Source organism: Dryobates pubescens, chromosome 24 (genome assembly GCF_014839835.1).
Source record: "Dryobates pubescens isolate bDryPub1 chromosome 24, bDryPub1.pri, whole genome shotgun sequence".
Classification (NCBI taxonomy): domain Eukaryota; kingdom Metazoa; phylum Chordata; class Aves; order Piciformes; family Picidae; genus Dryobates; species Dryobates pubescens.
The window spans coordinates 7671977-7691555 of NC_071635.1; the positions used below are offsets into that span (position 1 = coordinate 7671977).

Sequence of the window (19579 nt, forward strand, 5' to 3'; positions counted from 1 at the left end):
AGCTACAAACAGTGGAAACTGTGGTTTGCAGCCCACTTTCTACATCTGCAAAGCACAAAGTCATTGCAACAGCACTGTATGCTTTAAACTAAAAGTTTCAAGCTCTCCAAGCTCTTCCTGAAATATGAGTTTGAAGGTACTTTTGTATGGTTAATGATCTTTTAGGTGAGTAAGTTATGATAATACACTTCATAAGCTGCTTTTTAATGCTTTTCTGACATCCATGATGTTTTACCAGGGACTGCTAGAAACGTAGGAAAATACTTTTGTCAAATGTTAATGGAAAAAGGATGTCTTCATATGTGTCAGACTACTTTAGGTAATTATCTGTCAGTATAAAATTGATTTAGGGTTCCTATTTGCATTTCTACTCTTCATTAAGTGTATGTTCATCAGCCTGACAAATAAGAAATGAGAAGGAGTTGTGGCAGCAGGCATGGATTTTACAGAGGTAAATTTCACTTTGAGCATGGTGGAGCAGTGGAACAAGACACCCAGAGGGATTGTGAAGTCTCCATCCCAAGAGGCATTCAAAACTCACCTGAACTAGTCCTAGATTTACTCGAGGTGATCCTGCTCTAGCAGTTGGGGGTGGATTAGATGGTCTTCAGAGGTCCCTTCCACCCCTACTACGCTGTGACTCTGTGAGGTGCTAACAGGACTTTCATGGCCTGAGTGTGTGCCTTGGATGTGCAGGCTGTCTGGGACCCTGAAATACTGCCCAAAAGGGTGTTGGAGCAGTTAGTCTCTTCAGGCTTGTGCAGAGGTCACCTCTGCTTGGTTGCATCCCACCATGTGCTCTGGCGTGCCGTGTCTCATTTGAATGTCCCATTGGGAAGCTTATTCTGCTCTGTAAGGTTTTTCTTTGTAAGGTCTTTTCATTTGCTTGTTTTTCTCAAAGGGCAAAGATGGGAAAAGTTCTAAAACTGGCACAGGGCATAATTATCACAGGCCTCAATTGTGGCTTTGCAGCTGCTCTACATGAAAGGTATCGCCGGCTGAAGTCCGCAGATCGTGGGGCAAATGAAAGGAATTTGCTCTGACGGTTCCCTCCGGCTTTGGGACAGACCTAGTTTGCAGCTGGGCCTCTGTGGGCAGGATGGAGTCAGGAGGGCAGAAGCAGCACTGTGGCTCAGCAGCAAGCATGAGAAGGCAGTTTGGAGATCTTGGGGCTGATGGACAAAAGGTCCATGGCAGAGCTGAGCTTGACAGAAAATGAGGCCGTGGGACTTGACTGTAACTTTTTAAATTAGCACATTCTTTCCTTCCTATGAGAACTTTTTTCCATGGACCCATTGTTTTGAAATGAATATCCATGATTGTTTTCTAGCAAATAGAAAGTTTTGGGCTGAATAAAGTTATCCAACTTCTCAGCCCCATCTTGTCCCTCTTAGATGGGGGCTGGTCTCTTCTCTCAGGCAACCAGAACAAGAGGACACAGTCTCAAGCTGCACCAGGGGAGGTTTAGGCTGGATGTTAGGAAGAAGCTCTTCATAGAAAGAGAGATTTGCCATTGGAATGTGCTGCCCAGGGAGGTGGTGGAGTCACCACCACTGGAGGTGTTTAGAAAGAGACTGGATGGGGCACTTGGTGCCATGGTTTAGTTGATTAGATAGTGTTGGATGACAGGTTGGGCTCGACGACCTCAGAGGTCTCTTCCAACCTGGTCTGGTCTGGTCTATTCTGTTCTGTCCTATTCTATTCTTCTGAACATGAGCACTAAGTTGTGTACTTGCTTGCCTGGTAGCAGCTCAGGCCCCGATTTGAATGTTCATAGCTTTTCAGGATGTTTGTTACTTTCACCTCCCTGTCCCTGTGGGCTGTTATTAACGAGTCTGGAGTTTTGCTGTGGCCTCAAAGCAAAGGAGATTAAACCAGTGGTGGACTCCTTTGCTCACTGAAGTCCTCTCTTTTGCATTAAAGAGGTAATGGACTGTAAAGTATAAATACCACAGCAAGAAGAAAGGAATAGATTTTTCTCTAGCGTTCATTAACATGAGGCAGAACTGTAGGTTCTGGTGGTCTAAATGGAGAGCTGTAATGTTTCTTCTGGCTGTTCTCATTAGTTTTGACAGATTTGAGGAGTTTGCATTTCTGCACAGAGGTTTCAATTTAACCCTTCCCCGCCCCCCCCCCCGTACTGTAGGCTCATTTTAATTTGCCCAGCAGTGTTTACCATGTACATTACCCTGTACAACATGTGCAAAGTAAGGCAGTAACCTTACTGGAGTCTCTCAGGATTTGTTTTGGGTAACTGAAAACAGAATGTGAATCCAGTCACCAATTAGCATTGCTACAAATATTTCCCCTTCATTTCTTTTCACTGTTGTAGTTTTAACCCAAATTACTGTAATCATAACCTGTGTAACTTTCTCCCTGAAGCATAGTGCAAATACTTAGAGCCTTTTGCATATCCACCTCATGGTGGGGAATTACCATGGCTGGTTGGAGAGCATATGTGAATCACAAGATGTCAGGAAGCTGAGTGTTGTTTGGTGATGCCTATGTAAGAAATACATTTGGGGGGAAAAAATGCAAAATCGATAGTTATTAAGTTCTGAATATGCCAGCAATCTATAGTTCATTATTTTAAGGAATACCTTTTTTTTGAGACCAACTACAACTGATCAGCAAATGGCACCCAGCAGGGTGTGTGTCATTGATTCATAAAGGAAAGACAAAGATGCCTTTGAAAGTGCATTTAATCACTGCATTGAAAACTCTGTGAATAAGCAGATAGAAGCCACAAAGCAAGTTAAGAGAAATGTATGTTGTCCTTAATATTTTTAAGTCAGGATGGTGACATAAATCCATTTTTAATGTTAAGAGCACCACACTCAGCAGATATTTAAAAAACAACCCTAAGTTATTGTTTCTGTGAGAAAATTTCCTAGATATTTTTGATTCCTGCATCATTAAGTCTTGTGTTAGAGTTTCTGGTCACTTTTCACAGTTAGTCTGCCCAATAGCTTATGGTTAAGGGGCTGAGGACCAGGCTACATATGATAAATTTATCTTATTTGTTCCAGTTTCAAAGCTTTCCATTCCCTTCCTGTTTCATCATCAACTCCATTTGTTGCTTGTCTCAGCACCTAACAGATTACTGTATTTCTACTGTGCTGCAGAAAGAGAGCAGCACTTCTTAGCTTCAGTATCTGTAGCTGTCAGAAACACCCTGGGGAAAGTTATTGTAAATGAAGTTGACTTGGAAGATGAAGGCATTGAGTTATAAATATAACTGTAATGTAAGGTGTAGTGTAGATGAGGGACAGGTTTTTACCAGCTTGGCAAGAGCTGAACATTTTCCACACTGCATGTGCAGAGGCATTTACGGCTTTGGACTTGTGTTGTGTCTATTCAGTTTGAGCAAATTCTCATACCCCTTCTAAGCATCAAAACTGACCCTGTCTCAAACAGAGATGTTGGGGACTTGATCAAGTAAGTGACCATCTTGTTTCTGAGATTCAGGAAACAAAACTCCTTGCTGAGTGGTGCTGAATTAACCTAGAGTGGTAGTACATGTCAAAGCTCTCCTCAACCATCTAAAATGAGATGCAACTTGGTTTGAAAAAGCCAAATGGAAAGAAGTGGCTATTAAGTAAATTACCTTCTGTACTAACTTCAACTAAATACCAACCAGCCAGCCATCTAAAATGACTCACAGGAGTGTTCTGTGCAGTCTGAACATGCACAGGTGCTTACAGAAGTGTAGCTGGTTAAAAGCCGATGCCAGTTTTCCCTGATCATCAGTTTTGTTCTTCATCACACTTACACACACAAATGCTCTCACAATTTGCTATCTGTTTATTCAGCTATCAAAGAAAAATGAGATTTTTATAGTATGTGGTATTAGCCCATTATGAAATAATTGCTGAATTTATTATACCATACTTGGACACAAAAATGAAGCATGTTTTAATTCAGCATCACCTTGAACAGGAGATTGCCCTTTAGGCTTTGAATCTAATTGAAATTTATCCATGAAGGAGGCAAATCCAACACCAGCTATATAACCTTGTTTGTCTTAAAACCCTCTGAAGTGTTTTCTGCTCTCCATACTATAGATTGCTCACAGAAGTCACTGCATTCTGCACACACTTTTAGGGCCTTTTTTGGGGGGTGAAAGCGAGGTAGAGACATTGTGTGTGAGGTTCCTTCCTCACTCTATCATTGGTATCCATACAGCTTTTGGACAATGTCACTTTCTGACTGTGAAAATGAGGAATGGTGAGGGCTTAGGCTGGCAGCCAGATCTGCCATAAACTGCACTGTACCAATCATATCACCTTATTTTTTTCCCTCTGGAAAACAAATACAGTGATCATTTTACTCCTACAAATGTGCCTTTAATCATAGTTGAGAAGTCTTGTGGAAGCTTGTAGTAGCAAACTATTGACAAATGCAGAGGTTAATGTTTCTCATAAATGCTGATATCACTTTTAGAATAGAATAGAATAAACCAGGTTGGAAGAGACTTTCAAGATCATTGAGTCCAACCCATCATCCAACACCATCTAATCAACTAAACCATGGCACCAAGCACCCCATCAAGTCTCCTTCTAAACACCTCCAGTGATGGTGACTCCACCACCTCCCTGGGCAGCCCATTCCAATGGCCAATCACTCTCTCTATGAAGACTTTCTTCCTAACATCCGGTCTAAACCTCCCCTGGTGCAGCTTGAGACTGTGTCCTCTTGTTCTGGTTGCCTGGAAGAAGAGACCAACCCCCATCTGTCTACAAGCTCCCTTCAGGTAGTTGTAGACAGCAATAAGGTCTCCCCTGAGCCTCCTCTATTCCAGGCTAAGCGACCCCAGCTCCCTCAGCCTCTCCTCATAGGGCTGTGCTCCAAACCCCTCACCAACTTTGTTGCCCTTCTCTGGACTCGTTCCAGCAAGTCAACATCTTTCCTAAACTGAGGGGTCCAGAATTGGACACAGTACTCAAGGTGTGGCCTAACCAGTGCAGTTTCAAACTGTGTTTCTACACAGTTATTTATATTTTCAATTGTAAATTATTTTGAGACAACAGCAGCCACCTCTCTTACTTCCTTTGCAATTACTTGTAGTAAGAGAAACAAATCCCTGTAAAGCACACTGTGATGTCTTCAAGGCATAATGCTTTCCCAGTTGGCCTATCACCAACTGTTCATTATGAAATTACATTGGTAATTATGTTGTCACCATTAACACTATGAGCTGGTGATGGCTTCTGAGCTGTTGCCATTGTTTTAATTATTCAGACCCCCTTGACTGCCTTGCTTTCCTTCTTTCCATTGCTTGATAACTATCTCAGAAAGCTTTCAAAGTTGTTACCTAAAAATACATCTTTTTTTTTTACATTAAAGTTTTGCTCTGGCATTCTTCTACATTATGCTGAAAAAACAAACAAACAAAAGCTCTGTGGAAGGTTGGGATTTAGGAATTTTAGGTGGTGGTGGAGGAAACAGTACAAAAAGAGGGAGAAACTGCAGCTTTATTTCGTAGACCTCTCCATAATGCCCAGTTTTATTGCCATTATTTTCTTACTAAGAGCCAAGAGATGACTCTCTGTGCTTTAATATATTATTTGTTTCCTCCTCTCTGTTTCTGTTCTCCTCCCCTTCAACACAATACAATCATTTCACTCTAAACCATTCCATTTTTGTTCTCAAAGCACTTTTCCCCCTCCCCCTGATTGTTTATAAAACTATTGAAATGCTTCAATTGTGACCATACAATGAATGATCATCTTCTAATCTGTTCCACATGGACGGGGGGCCGGTTTGGACACCCAGTACATAGAACTGCTTGATTCAGTTAAAACCACCAAGACTGATGCTGTTTCAGTTCAAACTGCAAGATCATTTAGAGAAGAGCCCCTTATGTTTCTGAATAAAAAAACCCCATGCTAGAGCCTAAACACTTTATTGAATGCATGACCTTTTGTGTCACCTTTGAGGAATGGAGAAGCGAGACAAAAGATAAACACCAAGAAATTTGGTTTAGGTTCAGTCTTCCAGAGAGGGAATTGCATCTTTTAGTCATGTATTTAAGGGTGCTTGAACTTTGAGGGTGCTTTGAACTTTAAGGGTGAAGAAGTCCTGAATCTTTTATGGTTATGTTTGAACATTCATTCTGATTGTTGGGCTTCTCCCCCCTCACCCCCCCCCCAACCCCCGGCGCCATCCCCCGAGCATGCCCCTCAGAAGGGAACTGGTGATTCTCAGCCCTGCTAAAATTCTTCCCATACGTTTTTGACAATCCAGAGGTTTGTAGTAATGACCAGTGGTGGTGAATTTTCAAAGGATCAAAGATTTGGCATGATCAGGATAATAACTGAAAACCCCAAGCGCTATCATGCATGGGATTGCTGAGTCGGTTTAGTCAGGACATCAGACAGGGACCTGAACATGAGAAGTCTCTTTGGTTTCACTTGTGCTGGAAATACCATGAGAACCATTTTCTTGTGGTGTTTCTGCTTCCTGCCACATAAAATTAAGATATGCAGAAATGCCAGTGTATTTGTCTCTTCTCTTTTTTCTTCCCCCCTTTAAAGTTTACTAAGATTATCGAAACTCAAGGTTAGTTTTGACTTGATTGAAGGGAGGCTTTGGTTTGGTCATTCTTTGTCTGGAGCAGTCCAAATGGCCATCCTGACAGCTGTGTTTGTACTATAATTGTCAACTGCTGGTGATATTTCTGACTCAGTAATCAGTGCTTGCTTAGAACTGTCCACAAGAAAAGTACATTTTTATAATGTCTGTTGGGAGCAGGTGGCTGTGAAGTGTCCCCAGATCAGTCATGGAGTGTCCCATAGGAGGGCTGCTGAACAGCACACATCATCAAGCATTCAACTGAGGAGGAGAAGAGCCACAAAAAGTTATCAGAGGGATAAAACACATCTCCTATATGCACAGGTTGGGAGCATTGGAGTTATTTAGCCTGGAGACTAAAAGGTTCTGGGAAAATCTTATTGCAGCCTTTCAGTACTTAAAGGGGGCATATAGAAAGATGGTGACAATCTTTTCAGCAGGGCCTTTTGTGATAGGACAAGAGGTGATGGACTTCAAGAGGGGAGATTCAGACTAGGTAGAAGGAAGACATTTTTTACAGTGAGGGAAGGGATTTCCCAGATTGGTGGTAGAAGCCCCATCTCTGGAAACATTCCAGGTCAGGCTGGACAGGGTTCTGAGCAACCTCATGCTATTGGGCAAGTCCCTGCTCACTGCTGGGGGCTTGGACTTGATGACCTTTAAAGGTCCCATCTAACCCAAAGCATTCTATGATTCTTACCTGTGCCCTCTCCTTCCAGGCAGCCTAGAAATGTACTACACTAGCATTTTAGTCAACCATTGGAGGAAGGAATTAACCACAGAAGCTCTTAGTTTCATAGAATTGATAAGGTTGGAAAAGACCTCAGAGATCATCAAGTCCAACCTATCACCCAACACCTCATGACTAACTAAACCATGGCTTCAAGTGCCACGTCCCATCCTTTCTTGAACACCTCCAGGGACGGTGACTCCACCACCTCCCTGGGCAGCCCATTCTTATGGCCATTAGTTAAGTTCACTCTGCTGATGTGTTGTATGTAGATGTCTACAGTCTCTCTTTGCTCTTCCCTTAAGGTCTCATCTTGGAAGTCAATGAGAGCCTGGCTGCAGTGCAAAGTCACTGGTATTGGGGGAGAGAACTGTAATAATAGTCCTTGGATGTCTGTATAGGAGTTGGACTCTTAAAAGTTCTTATTATGGACTGCAGAGGCCAGAGAGTATAACTTCATAGGTTGCTGTAGGTTCCACATAGAATGAAAGACGTGCCATATCTTTAGGAAACCAATAAAAGTAAAATCTCTGCCTTTATGCTCAAATAAAACACCTCATATTCTTTATTAAGGAAGATGACTGTGAGAATCCCACATCAGCACACTGTTCCAGCTACTCCAGCCATTCCTGTGAGTGCCTGTTTTCTTTAGCTTGCTTTTTCTTCAGGGCACAGGGTTATGTATATATTTACAGAAGTGATGAAATGATAGATCTGAAAGCTGACTTTTAATTAGTCTTTAATGCTTGATTTTCTATGTCAAATCCAAAGAGCAACAGCTGATTAAGAAAATTTGAAAAAGAAGTGTGGGGGGGATGCTAAAACTTGTTGGCTGCCATGAAAAATTGTATCAATTACTTTCAGCCACTTTCCACATTCCCAGGCTAAAAAAAATTCCTATTGTTCAGCTCTTCAGCGCTTTTCTCGAGATGGAAGTCTGTAGTTCTATGTAAATTTGAATCTCCCAGTCTGGTGAAGGCCCACATGACATGATGTTTGTTCTGGCAGACCTGCAGTGTCTCTTTCAGCCATGCAGAGGGTCAGAAAAAGCAAGGGAGTACAAACCTGCAGTGTAGAGCCAGGTGGTGTGGATTCAGTGGCACTAAGCAAAGTCACGTTAACCAACTCTCTTCATGATCCTCTGATTACCCAGATGCTTGCCCAGCTGGCAGAGGAGACTCTGCTACCGTAGCCTTGATGGTCAGCTGGGCCTGTTGAGGGCAACCATGATGAGAAGGCACATACGTGGCCACATGAAAAAGCCTTTCTGGCTGCGAGTGGCCTGTAGCCACAGGGAGGGAACACCCACCCCCAGTGCTGCAGGAGCAGATGTGAAGCTGCTGCAGAATAAGGTGAGCAGGATGTTTCCCTGAAATTTTTAGGAGCATGTGAAACATTTGGAGCTTTTAGCTAGCAGCCTGTTGATGCTGTGGGGGGAAAAGCTTTTAGGCATTTATGGAAAATGGGCCCATTCTCCTAAATGTTCAATTAGAGTGTAACACATTGGCCTTCTGTATTTTATTTGCTGAATTCTATTTAGACTCATATAGCCTTTTTTCACTCTGAAATTTGCCACTATACAGCCCTCATAACACTGCAAAACATCAGCCAACATTCAGTCCTGTATCTTTAATCCCCTTTCACTTCCAAGGTAAAAAATCAACCCGTGGTTTCTTGACTCCAATGTTCAGTGATAGAGTGGATTTATCCTAATGTCCTTGTGATTGAATATGTCTTAAATGTCACACCTGGAAGTTTAACTGGGTGATGTATTTAGTTTAAAGGTGTGATATTCCCATTCTTGAACTGCTAATGCTTACTTTTTCTGCCTATATCCTTCTTATTTTTATCATCTCTGGTGTTTTTTTCCTGGCATGGCCAGAAACGTTCTTACCAATTCAATCAATTTCTTATTACATGGCAGTAGACCTCATTTAATTAAATGCAAAGTTATAAACTAAACAGTTCCCAAATGTACAGTGGTTTAAGTATTTTAAAAAAATATATATAAAATTAGAAATTCCAAACCTTTCCCAAACTAGTGAGCTAAACCTCCCTGGTGTTGGCCAAGTGTTTGTATTGGTTTGGCAGGTATTTGGAATAGGTTTTGTGACTAGAAGTACTGCTAGGCACTGAAGCAAACATCTTGATGAGGAAAATCTGTCCTTTTATCTGGGGAAATGATATAGGACTCTGTGTGTGTGTGTGTGCCTGTCCTAGCATCTATGGGTAGGCAGGGAAAGGATGGGTAGAGGAATCCATACCATCAAGGTATGGATGGATCTGCTCTGTTCTTCCTGCTCTCCTCACCATGCTCAGTGGCCTGACAGAGGTGTAAGAACCAACTGCACCTTGAAATGTGTGCCATAGTAAACTGCTCTTTCTAGTGCATGTTGCAGTCACTGAAGTGTATATTCCCATGGTTCTTCCCAGGTCAGTGCATTTCCACATTGAGATTACAAGTTGGAGCATGCACACACTCATGGTCTTCTGGATTAAGTGAATGCAATAGCGCTTGGGCACTATTCATGGTCTTCTAGATTAAGTGAATGTGCTAGTGCTTGTGCACTGACTTGTTCTGTAAAACTTCTGTGAGATGTTGTTCCAGTGTAGAGTGGAAAACTGATGCTCTGCAGTCTTGGGGGGTGTCATGGTTCATGTCATCTTCTCCAGGGAAAGTGTGCTTGTGCTCACCTGGACTGCATCATCAGGTCTGGCGTGGTGGGAGACGAGACTTGGAGAAGCTCTGCCATGTCCCTCTCCAGGTGCCTGCAATGAGCAGGTAGATTGGCCTGGCAACCTGAGCTTTGTTATGTGCAGGTATACACACTTGTGTACAGGGGTGCTGTATGCATTTAGAGCAGCTTATGGTCCTTCATGCTGGTCCAGCAATGCTTTGGTCCCACTGGGTTGCCCTTTCTGGGCAGACTTGGGAGAGGTCCTAGTATGTTAGTTGGTCCTATTGAACTGGAATTCAGAATAACTTAGTTGAGCAATCAATCTCTCTTTTTTTTTTTTTCTCTCAACTGTATGAATGTTGACTGAGCTCCACATGTTACTCATTTATCAGAGCTGACAAAAGAACCTGTATTTCATTATGGGTTTGGTGGTGAAGGGGGAAAACCCCACAACCGCTTGTGGCATTTCTTATCACTTTTGCATCTTGTACCTCTCTGACGTTTCTCTCTCATTCCTTGTGAGGTTGGGTTATTTTGGGGTTCCACATACGTGATTGTGTGTGTTCTGATGTGCATTTTAAAGTCAGCCTGCTCTTGCTTTCTTAAATTAGCCAAGGGTTGAGTAGTGCATTCCTGAACCCAGTCTTAATTCCTTCTGTTGCATGTGAGACCGTGACTCTTTTTAGAGAGCAGTAAGTGATGTAGTGCTTAAACATTAAAACATTAACTGAAAATACTGATTTCAGAGAGAAACAGGAGTGACAACATGGCTTGCTTTGTCTTTTGGAAAAACTTTTTTTGTTTTCCTGTTCTGGCTTTTCAAACAATGGAATCACCCCCTAAAGCCCTACTTGTCGTTATGAAGGCCTATAAGAAAGATGGGAACAGTCATTTAGCAGGGCCACCTTATAGGCCACCTTTAAGTACTGAAAGTCTACAATAAGGTCTCTGTGGAGCCTTCTCTTCTCCAGGCTGAACAATTCCATTTCTCTCAGCCTTTCTTCTTAGGGAAGGTGTTCCATCCCTCTCATTGGTTTTTGTGGCCTCTGCTGGACCCACTCCAACAAGTCCGTGGCTTTTCTGTGTGGAGGACAACTCTTTGCCTGGAGGGACCTGATAGGGTATCTAATCACATGAACAGCTTGGTTGAAGCAGAGGTCTGGGGAGCCCAGAGAGCATCTTTGCTGCTGACCTTGGGCCAGGGAGCTGCTGAGCAGCAGGGTGAGCATCCAGATCCAGTGCTCATTTCATTAATGGCTGTGTCAGTATGGCCCTTGTGTGCTTCTTTGATGTCTGGTGTGCATGTAAGGAGTAATCCCTGCATATAACAGTTTCTGAAGTCAATTTATATCTGCTGCTCTAGTGTGTGTTCATCTGTTGCCATGAGCATGTGGAGGGACACAGTTTATCAGCCACACATGTTTACTCACAGGCTCATAAATAATACTGGGTCCTATGTTGCTGGCTTTAATGAGCACCCTTCCCAGGTACTGATGGATCCCCAGCACAAATGGCTAAATGGTACTGCATGTCTGCTGGAAGTGGTGTTTGCAGCCCTCTCACAAGAACAAGATGTTTCTTTTCAGTGGCAGAATCATCTGGGCTTTGCTGGGAGGTTAGATGTAACCACAGTAGGTAACACATTTCCAGACAATGCCTTATTGTCTGTGCAGGCTGGATGCAGAGACCTTGCATACCTACTTAGAATCAAATTACCAACCTTTTTGGCATTTTTATGTAAAATGTTCTTTATTATGGTCTTCTCATAGCTAAAGCATGAGTCACTGGTAAGCCAGAATAGATTTTGGCTATGCTGCGTGATGAAGTGTGCTGGAGGCAGTGAAACATTTAATCAAGACTCCAGGCAGTGCAACTCCCAGTGGCCACCTAAGCAAAACAAAAAAGGGCAAAATCCGCCCCCCCAAACAACAACACCCACCCCCCCCAAAAGCACACACACACAAGAAATCAAAACCACCCCCAAAATCAAAAACAAGAGAAAAAGAAACAAATTGTAGCACCTTCTCTTTGCACCCCAAAGGTGAGCATTCCTTCAGAGTCCACACAAGAAAGTGACATCTTATCATTATTATTATTATCATTTTAAATAACAGTGGGAGCAGATTTACATCTGATTTAGACTAGAAAAAAGGAATACATTTTTTACACTGGAATGGGTAGAGAGAGGTAATAGAAGCCCCATCCCTGGAAGCATTCCAGGTCAGGTTGGATGGGGCTCTGAGCAACCTGATCTAGTTGAAGATGTTCCTGTTGACTGCAGGGTATGGGACTACATGAGCTTTAAAGGTCCCTTCCAACCCAAAATATTTGATGCTTTTTTTAAGTAGTGTCAGTTAAATCAGTGAGATATTGGAAGCATTCTGATCTTCCACCATTTAGCCCACAGGTTAAAATTACCTAGGAATCCACTATATAAAACTTAACATTCAGGGAAACCTAATTATTATTTAATGGAGAAAAAGAGACATAGAATCAATAAGGTTGGAAAAGACCTCAAAGATCATCAAGTCCAACCTGTCACCCAACACCTCATGACTACAAAACCATGGCACCAAGTGCCACATCCAATCCCCTCTTGAACACATCCAGGGATGGGGACTCCACCACCTCCCTGGGCAGCACATTCCAATGGCTAACAACTCTCTCTGGGAAGAACTTTCTCCTCACCTCCGGCCTAAACTTCCCCTGGCACAGCTTGAAACTGTGTCCTCTTGTTCTGGTGCTGGTTTCCTGGGAGAAGAGACCAATTCCCTCCTGACTCCAACCTCCCTTCAGGTAGCTGTAGACAGCAATAAGGTCTCCCCTGAGCCTCCTCTTCTCCAGGCTAAACAACCCCAACTCCCTCAGCCTCTCCTCGTAGGGCTTGTTTTTGAGGCCTCTCCCCAGCCTCGTTGCCCTTCTCTGGACACATTCAAGAGTCTCAATGTCCTTCTTAAATTGAGGGGCCCAGAACTGGACACAGATTGACAAAAATACTGCTAATCAGCAGTAATTCCTGATTCTGAGAGGGAAAAGGAAATGCTACTAATAATCGCTGCTCTTGTTGGGCTCAAACTGTTGTCCCATGCTGGGTCGATACTTGATCTGCATTGGGATGGAGTGGGCAGTCATGTAGTTCAGGGCAGCTTTCAAATCATCACTTTTTATACGAAGTTAGTTGAGCTCAGACATCAAAACCAAGTCTAGTGTTCTGGTCTCCTGTAGAGAGATCTCAAGTGTCTACGGTCTAAGTGTATGGCTGACACATCCACTTACTGCCTAAGCACTTGTCACTGTCACTTAAAATTAGGGACTTTGCCTGCAGGATTTGGATTATATTCACTACACTGATTTGTTTTCAAAGGTGTAACCCCAAAACTCAAAGATCAAGTGACAGCTGCTGCCTCTGGACATTCAAACTTGTCTGGTTTTTTTCTTTCCAGGCAGTGTGTTTTTCGAGCTGCTTGGTTTGGGGTTTTCTTTGACGTTTTCTCCCTGGGTGCAATCTTCCCACTGTTAACAGTGGGATTCTCAACAACTTTTTCTATTTAACAGGTTTGCTGGCCTGCAGCACAATAGACTAATGTGATTTTTATTGTACCAGCATGCACTGGGATTGTTTCCCTCCTGAAAAGTGGGAATATTCAGAAACATCATTCAGCCTCTAAGCAAAAGCTATTGCCTTGTCCCATGACATTTTCTTTATAAATGGGCTTTCCATCTTGTTGTGGAAATTGCAAATATGCATGACCTGCACTTCAGGTTTCCCACCTCCCTGAGCTATGCTATTATTGGTTGTTCAAGCAATTTTAAACATGTGTTTATTTTTCGCCTCCACGCTTACTCTTTCCAAGTATTTTAGTTAGAGCAAGGTGGGAAGCTGATTCAGGGTAGCTTATGGGTTCTTGTCATTATTAAAAACATTCTTGTAGAGATTTTTCTGGGAAGAGGAAGTTTTTTTTATTACTATTATTTTTATTTTTTTTAAGCAAGGATTGTTCTTCTTTTCTTGAAATGAAATTTTGCTTTCTTGTACTCTGGTACTTGACCTCCATCTTCAGCTTGGTGGAAGCATGAATAGAATAGACCAGAATAGAATAGAATAGACCAGATCAGGTTGGAAGAGACCTTCAAGATCATTGTGTCCAACCTATCATCCAACACTATCTAATCAACTAAACCATGGCACCAAGCACCCCATCAAGTCTCCTCCTAAACACCTCCAGTGATGGTGACTCCACCACCTCCCTGGGCAGCCCATTCCAATGGCTAACAACTCTCTCTGTGAAGAATTTCTTCCTGACATCCAGCCTAAACCTCCCGTGGCGCAGTTTGAGACTGTGTCCTCTTGTTCTGGTGCTGGTTGCCTGGGAGAAGAGACCAACCCCCTCCTGGCTACAACCTCCCTCAGGTAGTTGTAGACAGCAATTAGGTCTGCCCTGAGCCTCCTCTTCTCCAGGCTAAGCAACCCCAGCTCCCTCAGCCTCTCCTCATAGGTCTTGTGCTCCAAACCCCTCCTCAGCTTTGTTGCCCTCCTCTGGACACATTCCAGCATGTGAACTATGCATGCACTGGACCTGCAAAGGCTTGGTATAGCCATAACTTCACACATTTGAGCATCTAATATGATTACTCACATCAGTAAAAGAGGAATTTACATGTATGTCTCTTGGTTTATGGTTAGAGGAACACTGTTTGCTGGGTGAATAAAAGAGCTGTAGTGATGGAGGCAGGAGAAAAATGGCTAGTGTTGCCTGGATTCTTCAGTTAGTGACATGGATGTGATAAATTCATAGTTGAGTTATCCTTTCATCATGATGAATGACATTATTTAGAATATTTGCTAAGGGTTGAGGAATAGAATCCTTCTGTTCTGTTTAAAATTGCTGATGCACTGCAACAGTCTCTAGCAAAGAAGAACTCCTTTAATTTTTTTAATGTGAAGGATCATGTAATGGCTTAAAGCATAAAGGCAAAGTCTTCAGGGTGATGTGTGCCAGTGCTGCCTGTAGATTGTTAGATGGTATCTCTTGAGAGAGGCAGCGAACATCACGGCAGCAAGCAAAGGGAAGAAGAATGACTCAACAACGTTTAAATTGAAAGAAAAGCTGTTGCCTTTCTACTCTGTTTGATCTTTAATCAAATAGCTGTAGCATTTGAAGAAGTATTGAACATGGGAGGCATCTGGGAGTTCCTTTCTTCTTAGGTCATGTTCTATCTGTAGATCTCTGATCGAGCGTGTAACAGGGACAGGGTGGCTGCAAGCAAGAACGGCTGCACGCCTTTTGGGCCCCCCGCTGCTGCCACATGAGCTCATTCTGCCACTTTCCTGGGGCTTCTTTTTTTCCTCTCGTTCTCATTTGATAGATGGAAGAACTGTAGAAAAGTAGGCTGTCTATGTAAACCTTCCTCACCTTGAAGTAAAAGGAAAAGTAATAAGTGTAATAAAGCAGAGGAGTAGGTTCTGGCCAAACAAGTCCATAGGTTTGTAGAAGGCGCTACGACCAGGTGGAATTTGGCACACTGCCTGCCAGTGCAATGTTTTATTTTGCATACCTTTGTAGCTGATAAACCCAATACATTTAGTCACTAAAATGATTTCTTGTTCCAGAATGAAACTCTCATGTTAAGCTTTTTGTGTTGGGCATGGAATTTGTCTCGCCTGCTCAGTGATAATTGCCTGGGTACTAATAGTTTGGAAGTGGATTGGTTCTTTTGTGCTAAGAAGCTAAATTTCATCTTTTAGCAACTGTTCCTTAATTCAACATAAATAATCAATAAATATAAGAATAGATTATTCAAACACAAAGCAAAAAAAAAAGAATCTTTACTTTTTCCCTTGGCTTCCATCATAATTGAGTTCCTTCTTGCCCTTGAGAATAAGTTGCTTTCAGAACCAGGTACAGAGTAGGAAGCTATGGAAGATGTTACACTGCAGCATCACTCTTTGTGAAGAGTCCCTTTTATAGAGGCTCCTCATCAATGCCATCAGTTACTTCAAAGATGGTATTTTATACTTTCCTCAAAGTAAAGACAGCATTTTGAAACAACAGTGAGTTTCCAAGCAAGTTCTCTTGTTCAGGTTCATGCCCTAAATGTTTAAATAGATACTCTGTGCTTTATGAAATGAGGTCCTGGTATGGTTTTTTTATACCAGTTAGGGCCTGAGGGGTTTGTCTGAATGCAGAAAAGCAGTCTTGTTTTTCCTTACATCTACATTTAAAGTAAATTGAGGCAAAACTGTTTGAAACAAGTGCTGCCTCAATCTCTTGGGAATTTAAGGAGAAAAACCACAAGAGACTAATCTGAGCAGCAAATAATAATGTTAACAAGCTCAAAGTAATTAATGCTTCCTCTGCTTTGAAAATGTCTGTGACAGCAAGCTGCAGCAATCAGATTGTCAGAGCTGAGGATGGGTTGACCATGTGTAATAATGGCCAGGGCATGGCATTAGTTGTGAGAATGTCACTAAGCCTGAAGAATGAGAACTGTGATTCAAACTCAGGGAAATTTGCTATTGTTTGACTCACTGCTTTTGCAAGTCTTTGTGGTTTGCTGTATGCAGGTTTAGACTGGATGTTAGGAACAAATTCTTTACCATGAGGGTGGTGGAACACTGCAACAAGTTGCCCAGGGAGGTAGTTGAGGCCTCATCCCTGGAGACAATTCAAGGTCAGGCTCAGCAAGGCTCTGAGCAACCTGATCTAGTGGAATATGTCTCCAGTGACTGCGGTGTCCCTTCCAAGCCAAACCATTCTATGATCTATGAATTGAACATTAAAACAAACACACACACAAAAAATCACCCAGAATTAGTTTGTGTAGAAATTGATATGTAAAATTATTCTGTTTATTTCACAAGGCACAGTAAATAAGCAACACATTTTTCTACAGAATAAATATGAGGGAGAGGTTTAATTTTTTTTCAGTGGTTTTGTTTATTTGCTTTTCCTGATACATTAAACATGTGAGGGAAAAGCATTATTCTACAGTTTGCACACATGTAGTGTAGTTTTGTGTAGATTTCACAAACACATGCACAAAAGCTTTCTGAGTCCTACACACAGAAGTTTCTGATTTTTTTTTTTTTCAGTTCCCCCTTGAACAAATAAAATTGTGGTCTCTGTCTAAAAGTTTCTCTCCCTTATTAGAGGATTTCCTGATTTTTTTTTACACCTTTTAAAGCATGTCTTTGGTATGAAATAACAGTGTCTTTCTTTACTTGTGAGCTGATTTTTCAGGATAAAATTGCTTACTCTCTTCTTCTTCTTTTTTTCTGTCCAGTTCTGTGGAACGTGACTTTATAATGAATTGATTTTGTCCCCAACCCTTAGCCATCTGGATTCTTGGATTCTGACTGGTTTACATTATACAAGCTGTAGGCAACGCACAGCTTCTAACCCAAACCCCCAGAAGCTGTCATATATTTTTCATACCATTTTTACAAAGGGCAGTCCCTCATGAAAAAGGTTTCTGGTGGTGAAATGTCACCTGCAGTTGAAACATTAGCTGCCCATGACATGTATAGTATGAATAAATAAATTTTAGAGCTGTGCAGCTGCTTTACCTTGAAACCATATCTGGGGAAATGCTATACTTTGAGCAACAGAGCATATATAGTTTGCTGTGCCAGTTCAGGGGGGGCAAAAATCCTTCATCTGTCGTTTTTCACTGCAGCTCTGCCATTTTGTGTGATTAATTGTCACCCAGATGCAGCAATCACCACGAAAACCAACCTGGGCTGTTCTATTCCCTGATAGTTTGTATCAGGATGGTTTGTTCCTGATGGTCTGGTCAGCACTTCTGCTTCTCTAAGCAGAGATTTAAATTTGATGATAATACCTCCTGTTTTAATCTGTCTCAAACTTTTATGTACCATTTCTGCACGATAAAAGAAATTAAATATGGTATAAATAAGTAATGGCCTTCTCTGAAAGGCCATGGAGGAGCTATAGGACCGGTATTTTGTCTGTGCTCCCTGCAAATATATCTTTAATATGAATGTATTATTTGCTCCATTTTTAAAGACACTGCCGTTCTTTTCAGCCCTGTGGAAAAGTTCTGGCAGGCTGAGAGTAACAGTAACCTACTGCAGGTATGAATACCAAACACAAACTGAAAGAGTTCACTTTCTTGAAGTGACTGAGGATGGCTTTGCCTAGGTGGAAAGTGTCTCCCTATGTGGCTTATATACCAGAGACCAATGGTGATATTCAGAGCAGCTTTTTGAATTAACATCAGCAGGGCAGCAATCTTGCTTGTGAAAAACTAGGAGTAAAGAACACAAAGCAGCCTTTTGGGCACTGTCTTTGCTACTTGGAAAAGCACACAAATATTGCATCTGAAAAGAACATGTGTTTAGGTGTGCACAGGCAAGGAAACTAGATGCTAGTGGGTGCTTCTAAAGCAACATTTATGTTTGCAATTAGGGGAGGGCTTAGAGAGAGCAAAACTCAGATTTTATTTTTTTGAAGTATAAAGTGCAAGGGTGTTTTTTCCTCTCTCTGAACAGAGAGTTGCCAATATATAAACATTTCAGAGAGAATTTTACACCACCTCATCTTTATGTCAGGCAGCATTTAACGGTTGAATGATCTCCTGCCCCGGGACTTGGCAGCTATTCTCCAGAGGCTGACTTTGAGGATTACAATGACAGTCCATCAGTGGATCTTTTCCAATGTAAACTAGACTAGGACCATTTAAAATCAGTTGCTATCAACAAGTCAAATTAACTTTATTTATGTTAGAGGCTTTCCTATGGGTATTTTATAACAATGTGGAATTTTCATATCCGGAGGGGCTTCGCCTGTTGTTGGTGTGATTTGGGAATGTTCTAATTCACGTGATTAAGAACAATTTACCTGATTCCTTTAAGAACTGGGTGATTTGTAACATTCAGGTCCAATCAGTGTCTAACTTGCAGTGCTCACGAAACTTCTCCTGAATCTTGCTTTATCCAGGTGGAAATAACACTTCAGGATATCAATGACAACCCGCCGGTATTCCCCACAGATATGCTGGATCTGACAGTGGAGGAGAATATAGGAGATGGATCTAAAATATTGCAGCTGACAGCCATGGATGCTGATGAGGTAGGAGCATGGGTTTATATCTGAATATCTGTACTAAAAATGCTGGTTTGGAAATGTGTGTTTTTACCTCTTGCCTTCATGACAGCTTTGCTTTGGGAGTGCTGGTGGTCACTGCATGTGGCCTGTTTGTGAACCTGTGTTCGGTATCATGGAGTCGTGCAGAGGCAAGCACTCACAAGCAAGACAAATATCCTCATGCTTGAAGACTGGTTTGCATGCCATTTTCTCCTAAGGAAGAAATTTTTTACAATGAGGGTGGTGAAACACTGTCCCATATTGCCCAGAGAGGTGGTAGGTGTCCCATCCCTGGGAACATTCCAGATCAGGTTGTTTTGGTATGTGAGCAAACTTTCTAATTTGAGATGTTCCTGCTCATTGCAGTGAGGTTGAACTACATGACTAGAGTCTAAAGATCTCTCCAAACCCAAAACAACATTCTGTGATTCTCTGGTAATGACTTAAGGCTTTCCCAACATCTCTTAATCAGTGATTCCACCAATGGCAAA

At 42.1% G+C, this 19579-nt stretch overlaps 1 protein-coding gene across 1 annotated transcript in view; it reads left to right on the forward strand.

Moving 5' to 3' along the window:
* FAT4 (FAT atypical cadherin 4) overlaps nt 1-19579 on the forward strand; it is a 149251-nt gene that overhangs the window by 55899 nt on the left and 73773 nt on the right. Inside the window, exon 2 of the mRNA XM_009896010.2 lies at nt 18942-19073. Coding sequence (XP_009894312.2) covers nt 18942-19073 — 132 coding nt within the window. The remainder of the gene's footprint in view (nt 1-18941; nt 19074-19579) is intronic.